This window comes from Mastomys coucha, unplaced genomic scaffold (assembly GCF_008632895.1).
Source record: "Mastomys coucha isolate ucsf_1 unplaced genomic scaffold, UCSF_Mcou_1 pScaffold13, whole genome shotgun sequence".
In the NCBI taxonomy this organism is placed as follows: domain Eukaryota; kingdom Metazoa; phylum Chordata; class Mammalia; order Rodentia; family Muridae; genus Mastomys; species Mastomys coucha.
Window position 1 is genome coordinate 29,327,371 of NW_022196895.1, and position 22,640 is coordinate 29,350,010.

The following is a 22,640-nucleotide window of genomic DNA, read 5'->3' on the forward strand; positions in this document are numbered from 1 at the left end:
ATGAGCCCAGCGTCATTTTCTGTAGCTTGATTTTAGGGAAAGAATACAGAAGGGTTTAAAACAAATTTCCTTAAAGCCAGCCATAAGTGTCCATGGGAAGCTCCCACACACCCCAGTTTGAATCTCTTCTGCTCGTATATTCCCTCACCCAAACCAATCCGACACTTTTTCCTCCTTAAGTCACAGGATTTCAGTGTTTGGAGGGGGATTACTGAATATTTCCAGGGAGGGCTCGAGGAGGTGCAGATGGTCCATCCAGAAGGCAGGCTGTGGGATCAGCATGGAGGAGCCTGAAGTAAGTGTCACTGTGAGTAGTTCTGCTGTCAAACACAAAGCTTTGGTAAGGTGCTTGGCCCTGTTAGTAAAACAGGTTCATGTCTACTCCCTATACCCACAGGATTAGCAGTGCAAACCATCTTTCCTGAATGAAGCAGGGAGTAAGAACAGAGGTGGTGAGGGTCATAGGAAGGAGAAAGCATCCCTTATCTGAAGGTAGAGTCTGCTATTCACCTCCGCTCTCCTGTTGTACAGCTTCCCACCTAGACATTTATGTGGAGTACTTCCATCTCTGTAAGTACTGGTAACTAATCAACATTCTTGAAAACATACTGTAGACAAACTAAAGAGGTCAATGGGGGTCTACCTGGTGGTTAGTTGTTGGTTGCCCTTCTTTATCCTGATGCAATATGGTAATACTTTTTTGTCTCTGGTGAGAGAAGAAAGTCTTTAATCAAAAATTAGGGCTCCCGTTTGACTCCACCTAAAACTTCAGAGTCATCCGGCCTTCAAATGCTCAACTTTGCCACAGCAGGTATTAACCATTAACAGGTCCATGGCTGCTCCTGGCATGATTCCCGTGAGGTTACAGTGTAGTGCAGGGTCAATCACCCGTCATTTTCAACTTTATGGAAACTGAATGAGCTGTCCTCATTGACCTCTGTGGAACACCGATTTTTCTCAGAACTGTAAATATCATGTATTCCAATCTCTCTTTTTACAACTGCCAATAACTGTTTCTTGCAGAGAGCACTTTGCTTAGTAAACGGAAGCCCTGCTATTCCAGGCTTGTTCTAGAACCTTCTTCAGGACCACACTCTATAGGGCTCCAGGAACTTTCACTTAAAAGAAGCATCTGCTATTCTAGGTTTCAGTTTTGTTTGTTTGTTTGTTTGTTTTTAATAATTCATCCCTTAGCCTACAATAAACCTTGAGTTCTTTTACTAAATAGAGACTGTTATATTGTTTCAAAATCATGTCTCCAAATTCTTTAGTTTTTCCCCACTTCAAGAAATAAAACTTGCTTTTCTACCCTGTAGAGTATGTCATAAAGCTATATTTAGTTGGTTTACCTGAACAGAATATGAGAGTGGTTGGTTTGGGGATTTTTGTTTCTTGGCTTGCTTGCTTTCTAGTTTCCTTATTCTTTTCTGGTCTCACACTATAGACCAGGATGGCCTAGAACTCACTATGCAAAACAGGTTATGCTCAAGCTGATGGCAACTCTTTAGCCTTAGATTCCTTTGTTTTTGTGATTATAGGTGTGAGCCACCATTCCAGCACAATGGCGAGGTTTGAGACTAGATCATAGGTAGGTACCTGGGCTTGTTCCTAGCTCTGTGCATATGCATGTATGTACACACACACACGTATTGCTGTAGATAAAGCCCAAGGTTTGGTGGATTTGAGGCAAGCTACTCTACCACCTGAATTATATTCCCAAACCTCTCTTGATATATTCTTTAGGAAGGCAGAAGTTATGGGGACATCTCAGTTCTACAGAGAGCAATGAATAGAAGGACTGAGGTCTCCAGCCAACAGCCAAGGAAGTGGGCATGGCTTTCCAACCCCAGGCAGAATATCAGATGACTCTAGGCCCATTTGACATCTTGGTCGCAAGGACATACTAATAACCACCAGCTACTCTACTCCAGAATTCCTCACCCACAGAACCTGTAGGATAACAAAGAATATGGTTTCAATATGCAAAATGTGGTTTCAATCTCTTTAGGAGCAATTGGTAATTAAGATGGATGGAGATAAAATAGGAGAGAAATGCCATCCATTGTCCCGTCTCATCACCTTTTCATATTCTTAGTCTAGCAAGGCAATAAAATAGTGTATCCCCCATCGCCATGATGCCCCTCCAAGCAGAGTTTATCCCCCATCGCTGTGATGCCCCTCCAAGCAAAGGGAGCTTGTTGAGTGAGGAAAATTGAGATTGTTTATAAGTAAAAAAATAATCAAGTAATAGGAGACCTTCTCTTATATGCAGAGGTGTTAACCTCTAGGTGTGTTTACACATGCCTTTATCTCACTCGGAATGTGCATTAATTTCAAAATAAACTCAACACACTCCCAATTTATGACATACCTCTTGACAAGCACAATCAGGAACCAGGATCTTGCAGAAAGCATCTTCTGTCCCCCATACCGAGAACATGCTCCCAGAGCGGGGATGGCAAGCCTCCCTATTCTCCTCCACCCCAACACATTCTCTCTCTCTCTCTCTCTCTCTCTCTCTCTCTCTCTCTCTCTGGCTTATATTTCAGAAATATGATTTTTACCCTCTGGCGAGTTGTCTCAGTGTCTACAACCCCACCAGCTGATTTTGAAACTCTTGCATAAATCAAAGGGATGCTCAAGTTCTGTAATGAATGAGGAAAGTTTCTCAACAGCCAAGATGCCAAACACTCAATGCTGGGGCCCTGGCTGGAGAGCCACGCCCACCCCCTCGGCTATTGGCGGAGAACCTCAGTCCCTCTACTCATAGGTCTCTATTCAGAACTGAGATGTCCCCATACTCCTGCCCTTCCTAAAGAATATATCAAAAGGGGTTTGACCATAAAATTCAGTTATGGAGTAGCTTGCCTTGCATGCGCCAACCATAGATTCTATCTGCAGCAGCACTCGGAGCATGGATCCCCAATTTCCAGTTTTCAGAGTCACTTGAGACTTCCAAATGGCTCTGATGATGGTGTCTCATCACCCACAGGGGGCTGGGTGACTGCATGCCCACACATTAATGGCTTAAAGGCTTATTTCAGAATTGTATCCTCTTACAAATGTAAGTCTTTTGTGTGTGTGGAGGTGCCAAACCTTCACGGAGTGAGTCTTGCTGGTAAGGGAGTGTGAGAAGGTGCATTTTGAGGTGTGTGGGAATGCCCTAACGAGAGGGGAAATGTCTAGAAGTGAATGGATTTGCATTTAATTCTCCTTTGTGACCAGGGCAATGCTGCTAGCACCATCTTAATGAGCCCCTTCATCTCAGGAAGCCTTCAAGAGAGAAAATTTTCAAAAGGCAAGTCTGTTTCTCTCTCTGACCCTTGGCCTGACCTGAGGGATCCTGGGAACACAAAATGTACATGAATCCGCAGAGGCGTTAAAAAAGACTGACCGACCCTACAATGACGAGCCAAAGCACAGTTACCTTGTAGCTTGCATATTTATTGAACAAATCCTACTAAAATAGCTAAAATACATTGGGTACTTATGAGAAGAGCACGTTACAAAAGCCTGCGGTTTTGGCAGTGCACACTGCAATTCTACATAAATGCCACAAATGCACAATACTTGTTTCCTTGCTTTATTTACATGCTGATATAGCTACCCTAACAGAGGTGGGGGTAGGGAGGATGCACGAGAAACTCAGGCCAGAGGGGAAGAGAGAGAGAGAACCAAGAGAGACAGTGCATGCATGCGTCATTGGTGTTTAACAGTCAGAAGCACAAAGAGTTCAGAACAAGGCCTGCCCTGTCAAAGGAAGAGCTAAAGACGTTATATAAAAATTAAGGTGGGCTTTCAGTCTGGCTAACACAACAACATTCCGTGAGGAGATGGCATTGTCAGATTTTATTTTTGTTTATCCATTTCATTGGGAGCAAGGACAAAAATGTAAAATCTACACCTTGCTTATCAAAACTGCCAAAAAAATGTGTTTTGCCTTTCATCATCATCATCATCATCATCATCATCATCATCATCATCATCACCACACCACCACCACCACCACCACCATCATCATCACCACCACCATCATCATCACTATCATAAATCATCATCTTCATCATCACTATTTTGTAAAGACATTTTTCCAATTTCAACTTTGGGAAAGGGATAATTTGCAAATTCCTACTCAAATGCCAGTACTTTGGATTTTTTTTTCCCCACATGGCACTTATTAAAAGAGTGGATTTTTACCCCTCCCACCCCCCAATATCTAGTCAAACAAAAAGAATCCAGAGATAACCTCTAAATGCCTGGAAAAAAAATTATTGCTTTTCTTTTTCTAAGTCAGGCAGGTGAGGCCGCAGAAAGGAAGAGATCTGGTAGGTCAATTACAGTTTTGTGATTGCTCCCGCTACCATGACTGCACATCCGCCAGGGCCAGTCACGAGAGGACCGCCTCTCACGCTCTTGGTAGCATCCGCTCAACCAACAACACTGAAGAAGAAAGCCTCACTCAAGACACAAGGAAAATAAGTCAGTCCAGTCTAGAGAAGAACATTCCAGGAAACAGAGTACCAACACCTTCTTAGAACATGGAAATAAAAAACAACTCCACCAGAGCTACCTCGCCAAGGAGCATGTTGAAAGTCCAAAATAGCACCATTCATCAGTGTCTCAGGCCCTGTGGCAGCGTCTCAGTCACTTACCACAAGGAAACAATGAGTTTCGAACTACTTCTATACATCAAAAGAGTACATGGGTAAAATATAGATATACAGACAATCGATGAACATAAACTACTAGGCTTGTTACATCTAAATGAAAAAAAAAACCAAAAAAAAAAAAAAAAAAAAAAACCGTGGGGGACTCTCGGCCTCTGCAAGAAGCAGTCGGGAGCTGTGTGATGAAAGGCAGGAGTGGACCAGTCATGTGAGCGCAGTAGGAGTTTTGAGTTGTGGAAGACATTGTTGTAGAGAACCAGGCCTGAAGGCCCACCTGTAGGGGTTGTAAACGTGGATTCACAGTGTGAAATTCTGAGCGTTTTCACTTGAGTCAGAATGATTAAAAACTGGTTTGATGAAACCTATTTGTCCACTGTAAATAAATTCTCTAAAGCCAGGCTTAGAGTCCCATAGTTTCTTCTTATAGTTGATGATTTACACAGAAAAAAAAAATCCCATATATGATACCAAAACCTCATCAAAACCCCATACACCATATGCAATACAAATGGAGGTGGGACGGTTAAAAAGGGTGGAGGTAACTGATGGCCGGGGAGCAGAGTTCACGGCTGCCCGCTGGAGGCAGCGAGGTCCCGCTGCTCTCCATCTTCTTCTTGCGGTTCACTTCCTTAGGCACAGGAAGTCTTCCCTGCAGGAGAAGACAGACAGACAGACAGACAGACAAAGATATACTTAGTCACACTTTTAAAATTATCTTTAACGGTTTTTGCTTCTCTACCTTTTTCTTGTCCTGGAAGTTTTTCTATATAAGAACTTCTATGAACTTTTTCTGGAACAGTTTATATATATTAACAGTATTCTCGTGAACCTAAATATTAGGACAGTGGGCACTGAAGCAGTTGAAGAGCAGCTTTCCTTTGCTCCTACAAACTGTTTCTCTCATGGTGGTGACGTCATTGCTCAGAATCAGGTCTCGGGGACAGTTGCTAGTATTAGACAGAACCCAGGACTGCACTGTTAGGAGTAGACATAGAAGTGCTAATACATTTTTAAAGATTTATTTTATGTGTATGAGTATCTGCCTGCATGCCCCATGTGGGTACAACATGTGGGCCTGGTGTTCATAGAGGGCAGAGGAGGGCATTGGATCCCTGGAACTGTAGGGAGCAGTGAACCACCATGTGAGTGCTGGGAGCTGAACCCAAGTCTTCTGCAAGAACAGAAACTGTTCTTAACCTTCTTAACTGCTAAGCCTTCTCTCTAGACCCATATAAGTGTGTGTGTGTGTGTGTGTGTGTGTGTGTGTGTGTGTATTTTTAATTTCCAATGGGTGATGGGATAGAGGACTGACAGTAGTCTATTTTCTATTACACTCCTTAAAATATATCACAATATCTAAATCTTTTCTATGTAAGCCTTACTCCATTAAGCAATTGGTACACTTCATACAAGTGCTAATGGTCAGGACTAAAATGGTAGTCAAGATGGAAATGTTTGAGAGAGTCACAATGTGAAAGGATCCCAGACAGCAGCTACAGGAAGAGGAGAGCGAGAAACCACATCCAGAGGCTCCCGAGACTCCATAAGTCTCTCCTTACACAGCCTATGGTTGACTCTAATGATGGCCCCCACAGGAGATAAGCACACTGTGCTGCCTCTGCTGGCACACAGAAGGAGACTGGCAGCGAGGTGCAGCCTCCCTCAGAACCCAGCAGCAAGAGGGCAGGCAGGTCAGTGGGGCCCACTGACCAACTGACATACAAGTCTTAATCCATTACAAACGGGAGAAAGGCTGCACATCCCATTCACACACACTCCCTCACTGAAGACAAAGCTCTCTCTAAATCAAACCATTTATTTTTTGGTATTTTCTTAGGGAAGACACTTTAGCCTTTGTGGTTTTTGAGTATCTGTGTTCCAGTCAATGGAGTCGACTACGTGGAAGTACTTGGTTACTAGAAGAAGGTACTGTGCAGCCGTGGAAACCATTTCGATCATGAAATTTTAGTATCCAGTACACAAAGTAAAATAAAAATTAAATTAAAAAAAATCCACGGATATTTTCCAAGTAATGCCCCCCCCACCCAAATCAGACCAGTTGGTGTGGCCTCCAAATTGTTCCGAAGAGACTCAGTCCCACTACCCTTTGACCTCCAGGGAAAAACACACTAAAAAAAATGAAATTTAAGAGCTAGGAAAGAACTATCTCCTGAAAAAATAAAAACCTGGAGTATTTCAGATCTGAATTTAGCTCTTCTAGTTTTATTTAATTTCATTGTCTTCTTCTTGCAGTACCAAATACTCATACACTTTAGTGCTCCTTACTGTTGTTCTTAATGCTTGCACGCGTTGTTGGCATATAAATCTACAGAGGGAGTCAGGAACAAAAATAGTCCCTACCCAATCTGCCTTTAACTATGATGTATGGGAGGTACCAAAGTTACAGACAACAGACCATGCCAGTAGGTCCTGCAGAAGCAATACTACTGAAAGACCCCGAGGGCCAATAACCTGAACTGCCTTCAACGCAACAAACTCCGAGAGAGAGAGAGAGAGAGAGAGAGAGAGAGAGAGAGAGAGAGAGAGAGAGAGAGAGAGAGATGGCTCTCTGTACCTCCTTTTGGGATCCTGGATTTATGAGATCACAGTCTTCGTCCCTGACATACTGTTTGGTTTTAAAGAAACTTCTGTCTCTAATACACTTTCTGTCCCTAGAAGTCAGGCCTTTACGATAGTTGAGGAGGCACAGTTACCATTCTCCATCACCCACGGGTAATGATCCTTGTGAGACAGAGACCTGAGTACTCTAGAAGCCTGAGGATGGATGGCAAGCAGATGTGCTCATGCCTACAACAAGCCTGCTCGGCCAGAAGCCACATCCAGATGGATACTCACTCCTTCTGACGACTGCTAGTCCAGCCCCAGTTACTAAGTAATGTGCTTGGGACCAAGTAAACTTAGATTATCTTTCATGCCAAGGTATGCTTTTCCAGAAGTTTCCTTCTAGAAAAAGGACAAGCATACTATGTTTAAAAGACTGCTTCATACTTAGAGAAGCTATAACAAGATAGCTGAAGGCCTGTCCCTCCTACTTACTGTGTCCACCATGGAGCGTGCTATAGGGGAGGCAAGAAATGCAGGGAAGGACCACCACCCTCACTCCTCACTGAAGACCCTCATCTGGGCTTGCCCACCTGCTTGATATTGGCAGTATGGGAGAGCTGTGGGGAGGCCTGATTGAGGCATGAATTAACTACACTGTTTCTCTTCACCCTCAGTTGCCTCAGGGGAATTATGCCCTAGTTTAGCCCAGAAAAGAATATCTAGGGACAAAAATACATATATATGTTTATAAATAATTGTAAGGGATGAAGTATGTAGTCCAGGGCAGAATATGTGCCTAGCATGCATTCTGTCTCCAGAACCATCAAAGAATAATGTAATAAGAAGTAATAGTAGTAATGATAATAATAAAATAATAATAATAATGAGGAGGAGGAGGAGGGGGAGGGGGAGAGGGAGGGCTGAGCTGATGGTAAAGGGTTAGGCTGCCTCTCAGCTGTGTGCCGTGCTGGAGTTGTTGGCTGCGGTTGAGCCTCTACTCCAGTTCTTTTCCTATATGACTAGCACAGACTTAAGTGCCATCAGGTCCCACAAAATTTTCATCCATCTGCATCTCTGCCAAAAGTTTCAACTTGACCTTCAGAAATTCTCTGAAAAACTACAAAATGACTGACCGAGGCTTGCCTTCTTTCCATGCTAGCTGGCAGAGGACAGGCCTGCAATTTCTGAAAATCCTGTCAGTAATGGGAATCCTGTCGTTCAGTGTCAATAAGGTCTTCTCCTACAGGAAAAGGGCATCAGGGCTACATCTGGGTAGTCCCACTGTCCAATGACATGGGACTTTGAAGTTTTGAAAAAATTATTATGTTCTTGGGCATGGGTGTTTTGCTTGCATGTGTGTATTTGAACCACATGCATGCGGTGCCCAGGAGACCAGAAGTGGGTGTTGGATCCTCTGGAACTGTAGTAACGGACATTCATGAGCCATCATGTGGGTGCTGGGAATCAAACCCTTATCGTCTGAAAGAGTATCAGGGCCTTAAACCAGTCACCTCTCCAGCCCCATGAAATTGCTCAATGGAAATTTTATTTTCAATGGATTCTGTCTTTATTGTGAAGCCATCAGGTCAGGGATAAGAAGCACAACTAACTTGCTTAAAGTCAATTTGATACCTTGTTGTTCAAAGTATCTACAGGGAAACTGGTGACTTAGCTTGGTTTTTTTTTTTTTTTGTTTGTTTGTTTGTTTCAAGAACAGTGCCAATTAACATACATTCCTTGAGACTGAGAATTTTGGCCCAACAAGATATCACACCAAAATCATTTTGCTGTAGAACATTTCCCAGGTCTATATAAACTAGAAGAAAGACAATCTAACAGTTTCTAACGATTTCCCATTTTGTTGTGTGGGTTGTGTCTGATGAGCAGGCACCACCAACAGCCATCACTTCCTACTTCAAAGGCCTCACCACCTACTCCTAACCTTCCTTCCTGGTTTTGTTTTTGGATTTCTCACTGATATTTAAATTCAAATTTGCCCGACCAGGATTAAAACCAGCTTAAGATCTGCAAAACAAACATTTGACACATCGATTCAATGATGCTTAAATGAACATTTGCATCTGAATCCAAGTCACAAAAGGAAGGTAAACAGGAAGTTTCACTGTTTTCTGGCTATGCAACTGGTTTGCTTGGTGTTTGGAGATAGGATCTCACTATGTAGTCCAGGCTAGCCTCAAATTTTCAGTAGTCCTCCCACCTCAGCTTTTTGGGGTGCTGGGATTATAGGTGTACCGCTAAGCCCAGCTCTAGGTTATGTTTTTAAAGATACATTATTTCCAATATCAGCATAGTTTCATATTAGTGGATTATTACGGGATATACAATGAATGTTAAGATGAATATGAAATAGGTCCGATTTATTTCCTCGTGTGTGTTTATGCTACAAACATTGAAAACAGTGTTTACAAACAGAAGCTCAGGCTCTCACCTTAGAAAGACCTCCCGCCGCCATTTCCTTGGGTGGAAATGGTTCTTGGCTGACCCAGACCAAGAGTTCCGGGTAGTAAAGCTGTGGAGACATAAAAGCACACACATTCAAATCCCAAAGAAGATCCGCCCTGAAGCCATAAAGCCTTGCCTCTCAAAAGCTCAGTTCTCAGTTTTCCGAGCTTTCTCCTTACCCACCTCCCCACCGCCACATCTCGCCCTTCTGCTTAGAGCACCAGGAAACTCATCAGACTTTTTCCAAACATTCACTGCACCCAGGAGAACTTCAGCTCCTCCAAGATGGAGTCCAACAGAGCAGAGATATCAATCAATGTCATCTTTAGCAAGCAAATTGGCAGCTTAATGGCAAGTCTGGCAGAGTGCACCAATGGAGAGCTTTGAAAGCATCTTTCATTCCACGAGTACCCTTGCAACCCTCTATGTTGACGACATCAAATGTTCAGGTAGTTATCAACACTGTTAGGAATTAGCCTCCTATTATCAGGTTAAATAATAGACACAAAGCAAAGAAGAAGGGCAGAGATGTCTTAGATCACCACCACCCCACCCCCCCCGCAGCCCCTCACACCACTCTGCAGCTAGCTCCCTAAAGCAGCCGGGTATCTGAGAGAGGGGCAGGGCGCTGGGCAGCTGTACAATGAATGATTCAGATAATACGAGCTGATGGGTTCTGCTGGTGGGAGGAGGTAGAAGGAGGGAAGCAAGCTGAGTAAGTCTCCTTTAAATATACAAAGGGTTATTAGCATAAGGTGGTTGACCAGCTGTTCTCTATTTCCAGAAAGCAAGGTGGGGAGGGGCGGCTTAACACTACAAACCACAGATTTAGGTCAGCTATAAGAAAGATCTTGGCACAGGAGCTGTTAAAATTACTAAAAGAGTTTAGAGTGGAAAACTGTGAACTCTTCTTTTTAAAAATTTAGAAACAGAAGCCAGCAGCCATCTGTCAGAGCTAATTCACGTTTGATCCGGGGAGGGAAGCTGAGCCTCCTTCCAGATCCGAGTTTTTGAAAGAAGCCTCCTCTACAGCAACAATTAAGAAGCGCCTCTCATTAACAGATTAGCAAATGGACTCACGTGCCACTTTCAGCCTGGGAAGGCCTCATTGTTGAATCAATGGCTAGTATTTGGTAAGACTCCACCAGTCTAGTTGGTGAGGGGTCTGAAGCAGGAAGCGTGGATGGCTCACGCGTTCACTCGTTGGGATAACGTAGCATTTGGGCTGGTCTATCACTTTTGCTTAGGGCACATCACAGCTCACTGAGTAACTGCCTACACTATTTAATCTATTTCGGCAGGTGGCCTATGAATAGGAATATTTTAATTACACAGAAGAGAGAAGTAAAACTCAGAAAGGTCAGGATGACTTGCCCCAAGTGACACGTCGTGGGTCAGGACTGAAACTCAAATTACGTTCCTAAATCTAAACTCCTTTCCAGGGTACAGATGGTCTTAGGTTATTCCCTAAAACAAAATATCTATCCTCTACCATCCCTCTCTCAGAACAAGGCTAGTCCATAGCTACCACCCACTTTGGGCTCTTAAAAGGGTTCATCCTGTAAGAAGTGGAACCATTTCCTCTTCTTGGAGTGTGGCTGTTTTTTGAGCCTCTGCTTCCATCACAGATTTCCTCTCCTCCGCCCATCTCCTTCTTAAAGAAAGACCCCCATTTGCCTCGTTTGGGACAGGCAGCCAATCCTGGCATTCTCTTCAGCCAGAAAAGAGGGAATGAAGAACAATCTAAAATAAATAAGCTTTTTGTTTGTTTGTTTGTTTCAAGGCATATAACAAAACCATAGAACATAAAAATCTCAGTTTAGCCTAACATCTTCAATTTGACCCAAACAGAGGTCAGGTTCACTTAACATAAATTGACCTTAGCGATTGATCGCATTTCAACATTATCACCACAATTTTTTAAAAAGCAAATAGTAAAAAATGGTTTCCCAAGGAACCAAAGGCAATATCAAGAAATGACATTTGTGGTTGTGTGCTTCTCTGTGTGTGTGTGGGGGGGGGGGGGATGTCCCATTTTAATAAAGTCATACCACTTCAGCATTTAGCATATCAAAGTTACCAGAGCACATGTCAACTATGAACAAACAGACCCCAGCATTTAGTACCATATTCAGAAGTACAGGCAGCAGAGGGGCTGTTATCAGTAAGTTCTTCGAAGAAGGCAGGCAGCTAAGGTCAGATGCAAATCCAGGAACAGAGTGAAGGGCAAGTTCAAGGGAGATGTACTCCAAGGAACAGATGTCCCTGTCTGTGCCCACCGTGGCTCCCAGGGCCCCAACAGCAGTGTCACAGAAGGCTGGACTCTAAGACCTGCAGATGCTGGTGAGACCCAGACCGGAGAATGTGCTAGGAATCCACCTAGAGTCCTCAGTGCATGTCGACTGCAAAGTCTCTCTCTTTCCTTGGTACCAATTGGTTTGTGCTGCAAAACTCCACACGTGGCTCTCAGCACACTCCTCACCCTGGATTACAGTTCATGTTTTTTCATGAAAACTAAAATAATACTCTTTTCCATGCATTATTGGGTTCTTCCTTTGGGCAACGGTGGTGGTTTGTATCTCACAAACCCAAACGTTCTGGGTAATGTCCATGCAGACACCCTAAAATGGCTTTATCCTTTCAAAACTGTCTTCCATATAGAAAAAGAAACACTAATCTCAGTCAAATCCTCCTAAAATACTACTCTCTTAGACTCCAAATAGAAAGGAATGCTGGGGATACAAGCTCTGTTTCAACAACTGTGAGTGCTTATTCCAAAAATGGGAAGGAAGGACTTAGAATTTTTGATGGATTTTTGCCTGACAGTGTGTTCATTTCTCATTAATGTACCTTTCCCCCACAAAGCTACATCTACTTCACTGATGATAAGTTAGGAACGGGACTATATTGAAGCACTCAATATATGCACATCTATGACACACATTCAAATATGGCTTAAGGTGAAAATTTACTGTTTCTTATTCTCAAAAGTATCTGATTGCTGAGACTTAAGTTTAAATATCCCAGAACAACATACACCTTGAGAATAAAGGCTCTCTTTCTCTCTTTCTTTGACAAGGCCACAGTAAAAATAACTTTAATTTTTAAGCCTATACAGTAATTAGCTTGATAGCAATTTGGTATTTGATATGAATGGTAACTAAAAACTAGTATTCCAAATTAGAAAAATAAACGTGTGTGTGTGTGTGTGTGTGTGTGTGTGTGTGTGCACACGCGCGCGCACTCTCGCGTGCCTGTGTGCATGCATGTGTGTGTTTGTGTTGAAAGGAAGGAATCAAAGACCAATCTTTCATGTTTCAAAAGAAAAGCAATCGAAAGCATTAGCTAAATTGTTTGAAGCTTTTCATTTGAAAGCGTGTGGGTGTTTGTTGTGTTGTTTTGGTTTGTGTTTGTGTTCAGTAGTCTTGTGGTCCAAGTTTAGGAGCGATGGGGAAGTCCTTTGTTCCATTTCCTATCCACTCCCTTTATTCCACAACAGAATTTGATTCCTATGTCTCAGGGGCTGGAAATTTAGAAGCTCCTGGATGTTCCCCGTTTGTTTGCTGCTTTTCCCAACATCTCGTTGAGAAGACTGTTCAGAGATAATGGCCAACAAAGGCTCCAATTATGTCTTTACTCTGAACAAATATATTCCGCATAGTTAAACGCCTCTTACTTAGTTGTGTGGCAAACCTTCGCAGCAAAGCTGAAGTACAGACTGCCACATGGCTTAGCTACGAGAGACTATAACTGGAATACATTCTTTTCCCTTGGAGGAGTCTATTGTGTTCCAAGGATGTATATACATGCCCTGTGTATGACTTTAAAAAGATAGATGCCCACCCCTTGGCATTACAAAAACGGGCTAACAGGGCAGCAGGTGTCCGACCTCCATAATTAATTCTTTCTATAGCAAAGGGGTATATTCCATAACCTCACTGACAATTAAACAGTGTATGCCTACAGATGCACATGTTCTACTATGCCTAATTGGCCAGGAAGTTGTGAAACCCAGTCCTGTAACTCAAAGAGAACGCATGTGTATACGCATACACTTAATTTTGGTAAACATCTCCTGAAGTATTGCAATTATGCATTTTCCTCAGAAGCCACTGAGTCCCTCAAGCGTTGCTGGTCGCCTGAGCGAAGAATGTAAGCTTAAACTATAAACGAGGAACAAAGACCATTTTTCCTCTAAAAGCAGCACTGTACCAAAGACCAGATGGCGCAAAAAGATGATATACTGAGCTGGCTCTCCAGAGCCCTGGTCTCAGAAGCCTGCGGAATCCAGACAAAGCTTCCTCAGGGAAAAGCACGTGGGAAGAAATGCATCACCATTGGAAGATAAAGAGGGAAACATGAAGAACACATGAAGAACACCAGAATGACGGATAGAGCCCTTGCAAATTTCAGAAGGCAGAATAAAGGTGTTAGTGCCTAAGTTGGCAAACACTCTGTGCTGAGAAGTAAATGAAACACACACACACACACACACACACACACACACACACACACACACACACTGGCTATCAGAACAATTGAGTAATTAGAGAGAATGCATTATGAATCTTCCTGCCAAGAAGCAATGGCTGGCCCCTATAGCTCTGCTGACACCCTCAGAGTTGCCATACTTGACAAGTCAGTCCTTAACACGGACAAAGTGAGGTGGGGGAGAGATACTTGTACCTCACAAGAAAGAAGACAGGGACCCAGTGGTATCGGGTCGACCTTAGGTGCGTGCTCCTCTGATGGGCCCAGATAATGTTCACATCTGACCCATGTTCTGTAGCAGATTATGTGACCCTCTGACATGCGATCCAAAGACTGGTAATTCTCTGCTGGAGCAGTCGGAGTGCCTGAAACAAGCTGCGTGGTCTTTCATAGTGGCATCCTCTGAACTCTTTCTGCTCATGGTAATGAGAGGCCGCTGATGGCTACGTGGGAACCTGACAGCTGTGGAGTTTTAATTCTAGACTTCAACTAGGCAGAGAAAGGAAATGAAAAATCTCCTGGCAGGCAACAAAATGAAAGTGTTTACATGTGAAATTAATCGTCAGCACAAAGAAGTTTCACCGACCACTCTGTTCCACAATGTAATAGTATGTTTGCCTCAGTGTCGACTTTTTTTTTTTTTTAGATTCCATTTTCTAAGAATAACAGCAAAGACTTTCAAAGGTAGCAACAAACCAAGGCAAGAAGAAGATGCAGAAGGCTAACAACGGTGTCTTTTTATTTCTTTCTCATCACTGTTAAACCCACTCATTCCGTGAATTTCCTAGGCTTTGATGGTACATGGTTCAAGTCTAGGTGCAGCAGATGCCCGTTTAACACAGCTGAGCAGGCCTGACATCCTGACCTCACTCGAAAACACTTCTGATATTGCGCAAACTCCTCTTCCCATCCCAGTCTCATCCTTCGCAATAGGAAGAAGCTTAGCACAACACAACACACTTAAAGACTACAGAAACCCAAAACAGAGGGCAGGCATCGAGGGATTACCACATCGCTGCCAAGACACCTCCTTATGACTAGAGGCTAGTCTGGTAGGGAATTGGAGCCAAGTGTGGTCTAAACTCAAGGAAGTAAGCTCAGTGCTTCAAATCTGGACTTTAATGGGTGACTTTTTCAGTAATGAAGACAGAACAAAGTCTAAACAGCTGATAACAGCTCAAAGCAAACCACGAGGAAAAGCACAAGACTCATAAAGCTTTGGAACAGCTCACGGTGTCTGAGGAGAGACTTTCCAAATGAAGAGCCAGAAGCCTTTTAAATTCTGAGATTACGTAGTTGCCGCTGAACCATGAGGATAGAGTTGTGTGGTGAAATGCCTCAGCGAGTAAGGCTGGCTGCTGAGGCTGACGGCTCCTAGCCTCTGACCTGCACAACTGTCCTATGGTACACGTGCACATACGCACACACAAACTAATAAATTCATTAGTTAGACAAAAATAAATAGAATTGTTTTAAAGCAGAGGCCACGGTGCATTTTGCCTTTTCAGTAAGAAAAATAAAAAGAAAGAGAAAGAGAGAAGAAAGAGAAGAAAATGGAGCCTTTGTTAAGCTGCACCAAAAGGCTTTTGAGGGTTGACAGCAGAGCATAAGCCTCTCTTTACCCCCATGACTCCAACAAATACGTTAACGAAATCTTTTACCTCCCTGGAGTAGAAACAATATTTATTTAACACATCTGAGTTCTAAGTCTGGACTACCTCGTCCCACTCGATGAATTTATTTTCCTTTGTCAGCAAGAAAGGAGAAACATTACATCTTGTGATCCAACTTTGAAGGTCTGTCCAAAGGAAAAGGGAAGAGAACACTAGGGTGTTAGTCTGTTTTACACCCAGTGTGCCAAACTGCAACTGAACCTTAGGGCGGCACTGTCTACCACAGAAAAGGCAATGCTGCCATTCTCCCCTCCCCCAACTTGCATACCCAGCGGCTGGTCCCAAGGCTAGCAGGAAATGCCAGACTTAACTTTACTTAATATTTTAATTTTTATAAACTTTATTATTATTTTTTAAATTGCCAATCAATAAAAACATCACACAGCAAAATGAAACAGCCCTAAAGTCTCTACAGACTTGATGCCAATCATGTCAATAATTCTGGGTGTGTCAATCACCAGGTTTTAATCCTCAACTATTAGAAGTCTGACTTCTCATCACCAAGGATGCTATTCCCCCCATCTTTGTGCCAAAACATTACTGTGCTACCCTTTAATAATTTTTAAAAAAAAAAAATTTACTAAATGGAATAATGATAGCTTATAACTATATTTCTTTTGCTAAAGCCTTCAATCAAATGCTACTACGGCTCTTAATAATCTAGACAGGGAATGTGGATTTCCCCTGGTCTGGGTGGATAAAGAGATAGAATGGTGCTCTGAAGGTCTGAAGACATTCTGGAGCATTTATCTAGGTGACTCGGGTAAAAGTCCCAAGAACAAGCTTTCCTGAAAACCTGCATATCCCCCACAGTGTTCATTCCAAAAGCAAGTGTTCACTCGTCCGCTCTGTGGACTCTCTTCTGCTGGCGATCTCAGCCATCTTGGCATTCGGCAAAAGCCACTTCATGGGTCAATGCTGTGGAGCTCTGTCCTGTCGGATAGACTGAGGTGTCTTCACAACATCATAACAGACCTCCAGGGTTGGAGAGAAAGAGCTTTCTCCATAAGAAGACACAGCATATAAAAATCTGGTCTTTGCACATAAAGGAACAGTATCTACAGATCGGTGTGTACATCCTAGAGGTGCCCAGATCGAAAGAGGCCACTAAGCAGATTCTCTTAGCCTGTCCTCTAGACAAACTAGCACAAGCCTAAAAGGATGCAAGAAATGGAATAAGCTCAGAATGGATGGGCTACAGCTCTGAACACTGCCTGGATTTCAATGACACTGGGTGAAACAAGGTCTGAAGGCTGGAGGCAGCTTTCTGTTGAAGAGCCCTGGGAGGCAGAGGGGCAGAGGAAGAACTCCACTCCGTGTGGAAAGCCTGTTCCAGAGCAAGGCATCAAGAAAGAAACAATGCTTCCAGAGGTGTGAAGGCGTCTATGAAAGGAAGCCCTAGTTAGAAGGTAAAGAGGCTGACAAGGGATCCCACTTGCATTCTAACCACCAGGAAAATCCCATTTTAAAATCGCACCATCTTTCTAAACCCTGACTTTATCCACCACCCCTCTATTTTATTCCCCACCCCGAGTCTTTATTCTACTGTAAACCAACCATCAAAACTCTACTTCTCCATGAGAAGAGCATGAGAAACATGTGGGTGCTGTGGGAACCTACACAGGCAGGATATATAAATCCAGGGGCCCACAGCTCCATGTAGAAAGGCATCCTGGAGTTCGTCATAATGCTCTACGGTTTTGATTTGCCTCCTTTCCCCCTTCCTGAAGATGAGTCCAGGGCTTTGTGGGTGCTAAACATCCCTTCTACCATTGAGCTACACATAGCCAATCTACATGTGTGTGTTCTAAAAAGTTGAAGGCATGTGGGTTTATTTATCTAGTTAGTGGTCCTGGGGGATCCAGTACCTTCTGCATGCCTGGCCAGCATTCCACCACAGTTTCACCCCAGCACCAGGCACTAATCAATAATTTACTCCTCACCATTTTATTGTAAGGATGTAATGAACTGACACACAGTAAGTGTTTGGGTGCTCCTGGGACCACCCTCCTCCCACTTACCATATGTAGATGTAAACTCGGGAAAGCTGGGGTCTGTTCCAGGGTCACCCAGCCAATGGAGAAGGCAGCCTGCTCCATCTTCACAGACCCACCTGTCACTGACAATGTGGGCCTCTCCCGGGAACCACCTAGAGTGTCTCTCTGAAGCCCTTTTGAGAACTGAGGCCTGCTTTCAACCCCCAAGGGTGCTGGCACCCCTCTGAGTGCCCTAAAAATTAATTTTAGATTTCTGACACCCACTGTCAAAAGTAATTTTCTCCAATTATCTGTTGTTCTAAAACCCATTTTCAGTAGGTAGCCGCTCCTTTGGTGGCATACTCCTTTAATCTCAGCACTTAGAAGGCAGAGGCAGGCGGATTTCTGAGTTTGAGGGCAGCCTGATCTACAGAGTGAGTTCCAGAACAGCCAGGACTACACAGGGAAACCCTATTTCAAAGAAAAAAACAAAACAAAACAAACAACAAAACAAAACAAAACCCAAACCAAACCAAAACAAACAAACAAAAAAGAACTTACCTTAAAGGGGGAGGGGGAAGCAGTCTTTGAGGGTACAGGATTTGGTCCACAGTGCTCAAGTGTTACTAATGTTGCTGTGGAAATCTATCGTGGGAGCAGAAACTTTAAATTTTGGCTAACTTAAAATTTCGGATATTCCTGAACACTAAGAAACACTGGCAGTATTGGTTTTCTTCTCTTGCTATCTCTGTCTCTGTCTCGCTCCCTCCCTCCCTCCCTCCCTCCCTCCCTCCCTTCCTCCACCATGTATCTCAAAATTTCCCTGGAAGGAAACATTTAGCACAATACAAATGTATCTGCAATTGCTGCAGCAAAGGCTCAGATCTTTTGCTGAGAAACCACATTGTTTCAATATGACCCCCAAATGAACTCACCAGCAGCACTCCCCCTGTGTTTTACTTCTGCACTTCCGTCTCTCTCATAGAAAGCATTTGGAATCTCCTTCACTATGGCTTTGCTTTTCAAATTTCTAGTCAACTTTAAAAACAAACTGCTAAGTTGGGAGAATGAGAATCTTGTCTTCAGCAATGATCTGTGCAGGCGAACCATGCACTGCATAGAATATAATGTGATCTTGACTAAAACGAGAGGAAAAATAACACCAATTAGAGCAGAGAGGCAGTGAGCAAGCTACTAGAAATCGGAAATTCGGAAGGAAAGTAGATTTAACATGACTTAATTTGGAAACTTTTAATTAATGTTAGTAGAAATCCAGACAGTTCTAAAGCCGGGCTAATGGAAAGATGGAGACAGTTAGCAAGCCAATTACTCGATGTTCATGGTAGAAAGACAGCAGACAACATGAACTAAAGTGTGTCCTAGTTCATCTGCAGACCGCACGGAAGACTCTATTCAACTCCAATCAAAGCTAGAGGATAGGGACAGCCAGTGAATTCAGCACAAATTTACACTGTCAAGTAAGTTGCTTCTATGAGGCCAAGGAGTAAACTTAATTGAACCTCTGATTGAATTGATTGTGACAGTAGAGACAACCAAGCCTCCTATAATACAATTAAAGTTTAAAAAACTAAAACAGTCCTCAAGAAAAAGGGGTTTAGGAAGAGACTTAGTAACGATTAAATGAAAAGATGTGGAGATCTGGCTCCCAGACCCTGGTAACGAGATTTGAATAATTTAAGATTCTATTATCAAGAACTGAGCAAACTTCCAGGCCAGGGCCCTGGATGATATGTAGTTAGACCCAAGTCTACAAGAGATCAAAAATCAGATGCTTGGCCTGGTTCTGACCATTTGGGCTTTGGAAAAAATCAAATCCAGACAATCAAGAACTAAAAGTATAAGGACAGGAGGGCCTACAGGAGGTCTAAGCAGACAGCTTGATTCTGTATTGATTAATACAAGTTAATTGGTCAAGTTCGATTGCCTAATCAACTCATGAAAAAAAAATCTACAAAGTTCTTACTTTCTGTGAAGTATCTGGTGGGCACTTGGTAATCTTTGTAAAACTGGAAAGCACATTTTTATCAAGAAGTTGATTTGGACTGAGATCATCAAAAGAAGCAAACACAATTTTCCAAAATGCTTTAAGGGGTACAGGTGCTAAGGAGACGTTTCCGTGAGAAAAGTGCTTCGACATAAGCCTGGAGACCATAGTTTGTGTCCCCAGTACTCAGATAAATGCTGGGTGTGGCAGCATGTGGTCTGTCACCTCAGTGCTGGAGGGAGACAGGTAGATCTCCAAGGGCTGGCTGCCCAGGCTCTCAGAGATGGCAAATTCCGGCTTTAACAAGGAATCTTGACATAAAAAAACAAGATGGGTGAGCAATGGAAAAAGACAATAGACTTCAACCTGAAGCCTCTACGTAGGCATGCAAGGGCAAACACACACACACACACACACACACACACACACACACACACACACCTACAAATCACAAGCTACAAAATCAAAGAAAGTCTCTTCAGGAAAGCAGTGAGCCGTCTAATAGAATTCATCTGTTCAAGTTCTCATTGTCTTAATCCTAGGACATCTGAAGCCCTCTGCTGCTGCAAGACTGGGAGGCATGGCTGGATATCTTGTACAGTGTTCACTGTTTCGGCTGGTTTAACTATGTACCTACAATGCATCAGGGTGAATGTTCCCCCCATATGCTGCCAACTGCACACATGCCGATATGCTACACTTAGCAAGCGCCTGACAAACTTTCAGACTATGGTCCCAACGAGCCTTAGGGTAACTTTTACAAGGATGACCTAGTAAAGAATATGAAACTCTCCTGTGGAGGGAGTACTGAGTACTTAGTACCAAACACTTATGGGGCCATGTTTGCAACCTCTTTAGTCAGTATGCTTTATGCATCTAACTACCGACTATGGTCTTTCCTTGGTGGGCCAGAATGTCCATGAAGCAGTGTCTTTGCTTCCTAGCTCTTTCCTGTCCAGAGATGGTTTCCTGTATTAGACACCAACTTTATCCAATAAAAGTGTCCTCAAAACGCCTGGGCCTGTATTGAACAAAACGACTTTTGTAAAATTCTCCCTGTTCGGCCCGTGGTATTTTTCCCTGCTGGAACTGTATCAAACCTAGTTCCACCAGGAAGGCTGTTACCTGCCCCAGTAATCAAAGGATAGCTGTGTGTGATGGTGATCTGAGTGCTGGAGCTGGTCAGGCACAGCAGCGCCTCTGTGCACACTCTGAAACTCCTCTGTTTTAACTCCCTATCGGTACGGCTCTGAGTCAGTATTTTCACTGGCAGCAGCGATCTGGCAAATTCTCCTCCCACCCCTTTTTCCAATCAGTGTCTCTAACTCCCAATATCAGCCAAAAAGGAGCAGACAGACTTTCCTTTCTTTAGCCACGCTCCCTTAGATTGTTTCCATCATCTCGAATTCAAGTGACTCTCATGTCACCCTCCACAAAAGTAAGGAGGACCACCAAGCATCGGGGCTTATAAATGCTTCTGTCTGTATGTGCACAACACCTGGAAGGCAAACAGGCAGCAGTGATTCTGTTCTAAGGGATTTCGTCACCTTCTGAATCCAATGCAGCTCCCACCAAGAGCACATCCATTAGAGGAGAGAGAGAGAGAGAGAGAGAGAGAGAGAGAGAGAGAGAGAGAGAGAGAGAGAGAGAGAGAGAACAATTCCTGCTGGCTGCTGGAGACACACCACTACTAACTAAATGCATGATGGTACTCTCCAGCTAGAACCCTGGATGAGGTCTGAGGCTCTCCCTGGAAATGGCAAATCATACAAACCCAGCATCCTGAGCTAATGTGTGAGCACTTTTGCTTAAAGAGGTGTAAAAGAAGAGAGCACAGAATTTAAGCGTTGTGCTTCTAGGATGGTTAGATCTGATTTAACTGTTCCTCTCACCTCCCTAACACCACGGAATGTTCATGAGAAAGGCTTCGAGTCAACGCATGTATCATCTGTCTAAACCCATCTCACTTCCTGGACCACAAGATTAATAATCTGAGATACTGTTTAACTCTGAACAGGGCCAGGCTACTCAAGGTTATAAATCCTGAAGTAGGACACCAGATTCAGGCCAGAAATGACAGGCTATCATGTATCCATGACCACTGACTCATTTATTTATTCCGAAAGCATTGGAGCATTTATTGATCACTGGGGATGTGCCAGATCCTAGTTAGACATGAGTGGGGAGAGCAACCTGGCTTATAGATGGATGCAGGCTCTATTCCAAGGTCCCATTAGAACATGTTAATGAAGCTTGGGGTTTGTTTCTGGGCCGTGTAATGGCAATGCCAAATTAGTTTGCTAGCTATTCAAAAGTTCTGAGTGACGAAACTTTCCCATCTCTGAATTCATCACCCTACCCACAGAGGAAAGGGAGGGGAACAAGACCCACAGCCTTACTGCTACCAAGAAACACAGGCTTCTATGCTCAGTCAGTATTTCAAGGTCACAACCCTAGCGGGTCAGGAAACCAGGCTGTAGTTTGTATGATATTGGTCAGATGCATTGACAAGGTCCATGAGGTTAGGGGAACCCTAGGGGTTCTGGGGATTACTTCACAGGGATCATTCTCAGTCCGAGAACACCTTTATTTTGTCAGGAGCGAATCCCTTACACACCAAGCAAGCAAAGACAGAAGGAATGAACCCCGGGGCACATCAAGAATAACAAATGACCTAGGCTAACCACTTTCATTGCTACAAATAAAGGATTACAGTTCCTGGCAAGCCGGTTTTGCCTGAGAAATTAAATTTAGGAAGATCTAAAACCATGAGCTGATAAAAGAAACATACTTGTAAATA

The 22,640-nt window shown here is 43.4% G+C and overlaps 1 protein-coding gene across 2 annotated transcripts in view; it reads right to left on the reverse strand.

The window, feature by feature from the left end:
• Positions 1–3,423: 3,423 nt before the first annotated feature.
• Positions 3,424–22,640, reverse strand: part of Nrep (neuronal regeneration related protein) — a 28,057-nt gene continuing 8,840 nt past the window's right edge. For both annotated transcript variants that reach the window (XM_031365269.1, XM_031365270.1), the window contains exons 4-5: positions 9,682–9,762; positions 3,424–5,316 (exon numbers count right to left, since the gene is read on the reverse strand). In XM_031365269.1, the coding sequence (XP_031221129.1) occupies positions 5,191–5,316; positions 9,682–9,762 (207 nt within the window). In that variant the 3' untranslated portion in view covers positions 3,424–5,190. The remainder of the gene's footprint in view (positions 5,317–9,681; positions 9,763–22,640) is intronic.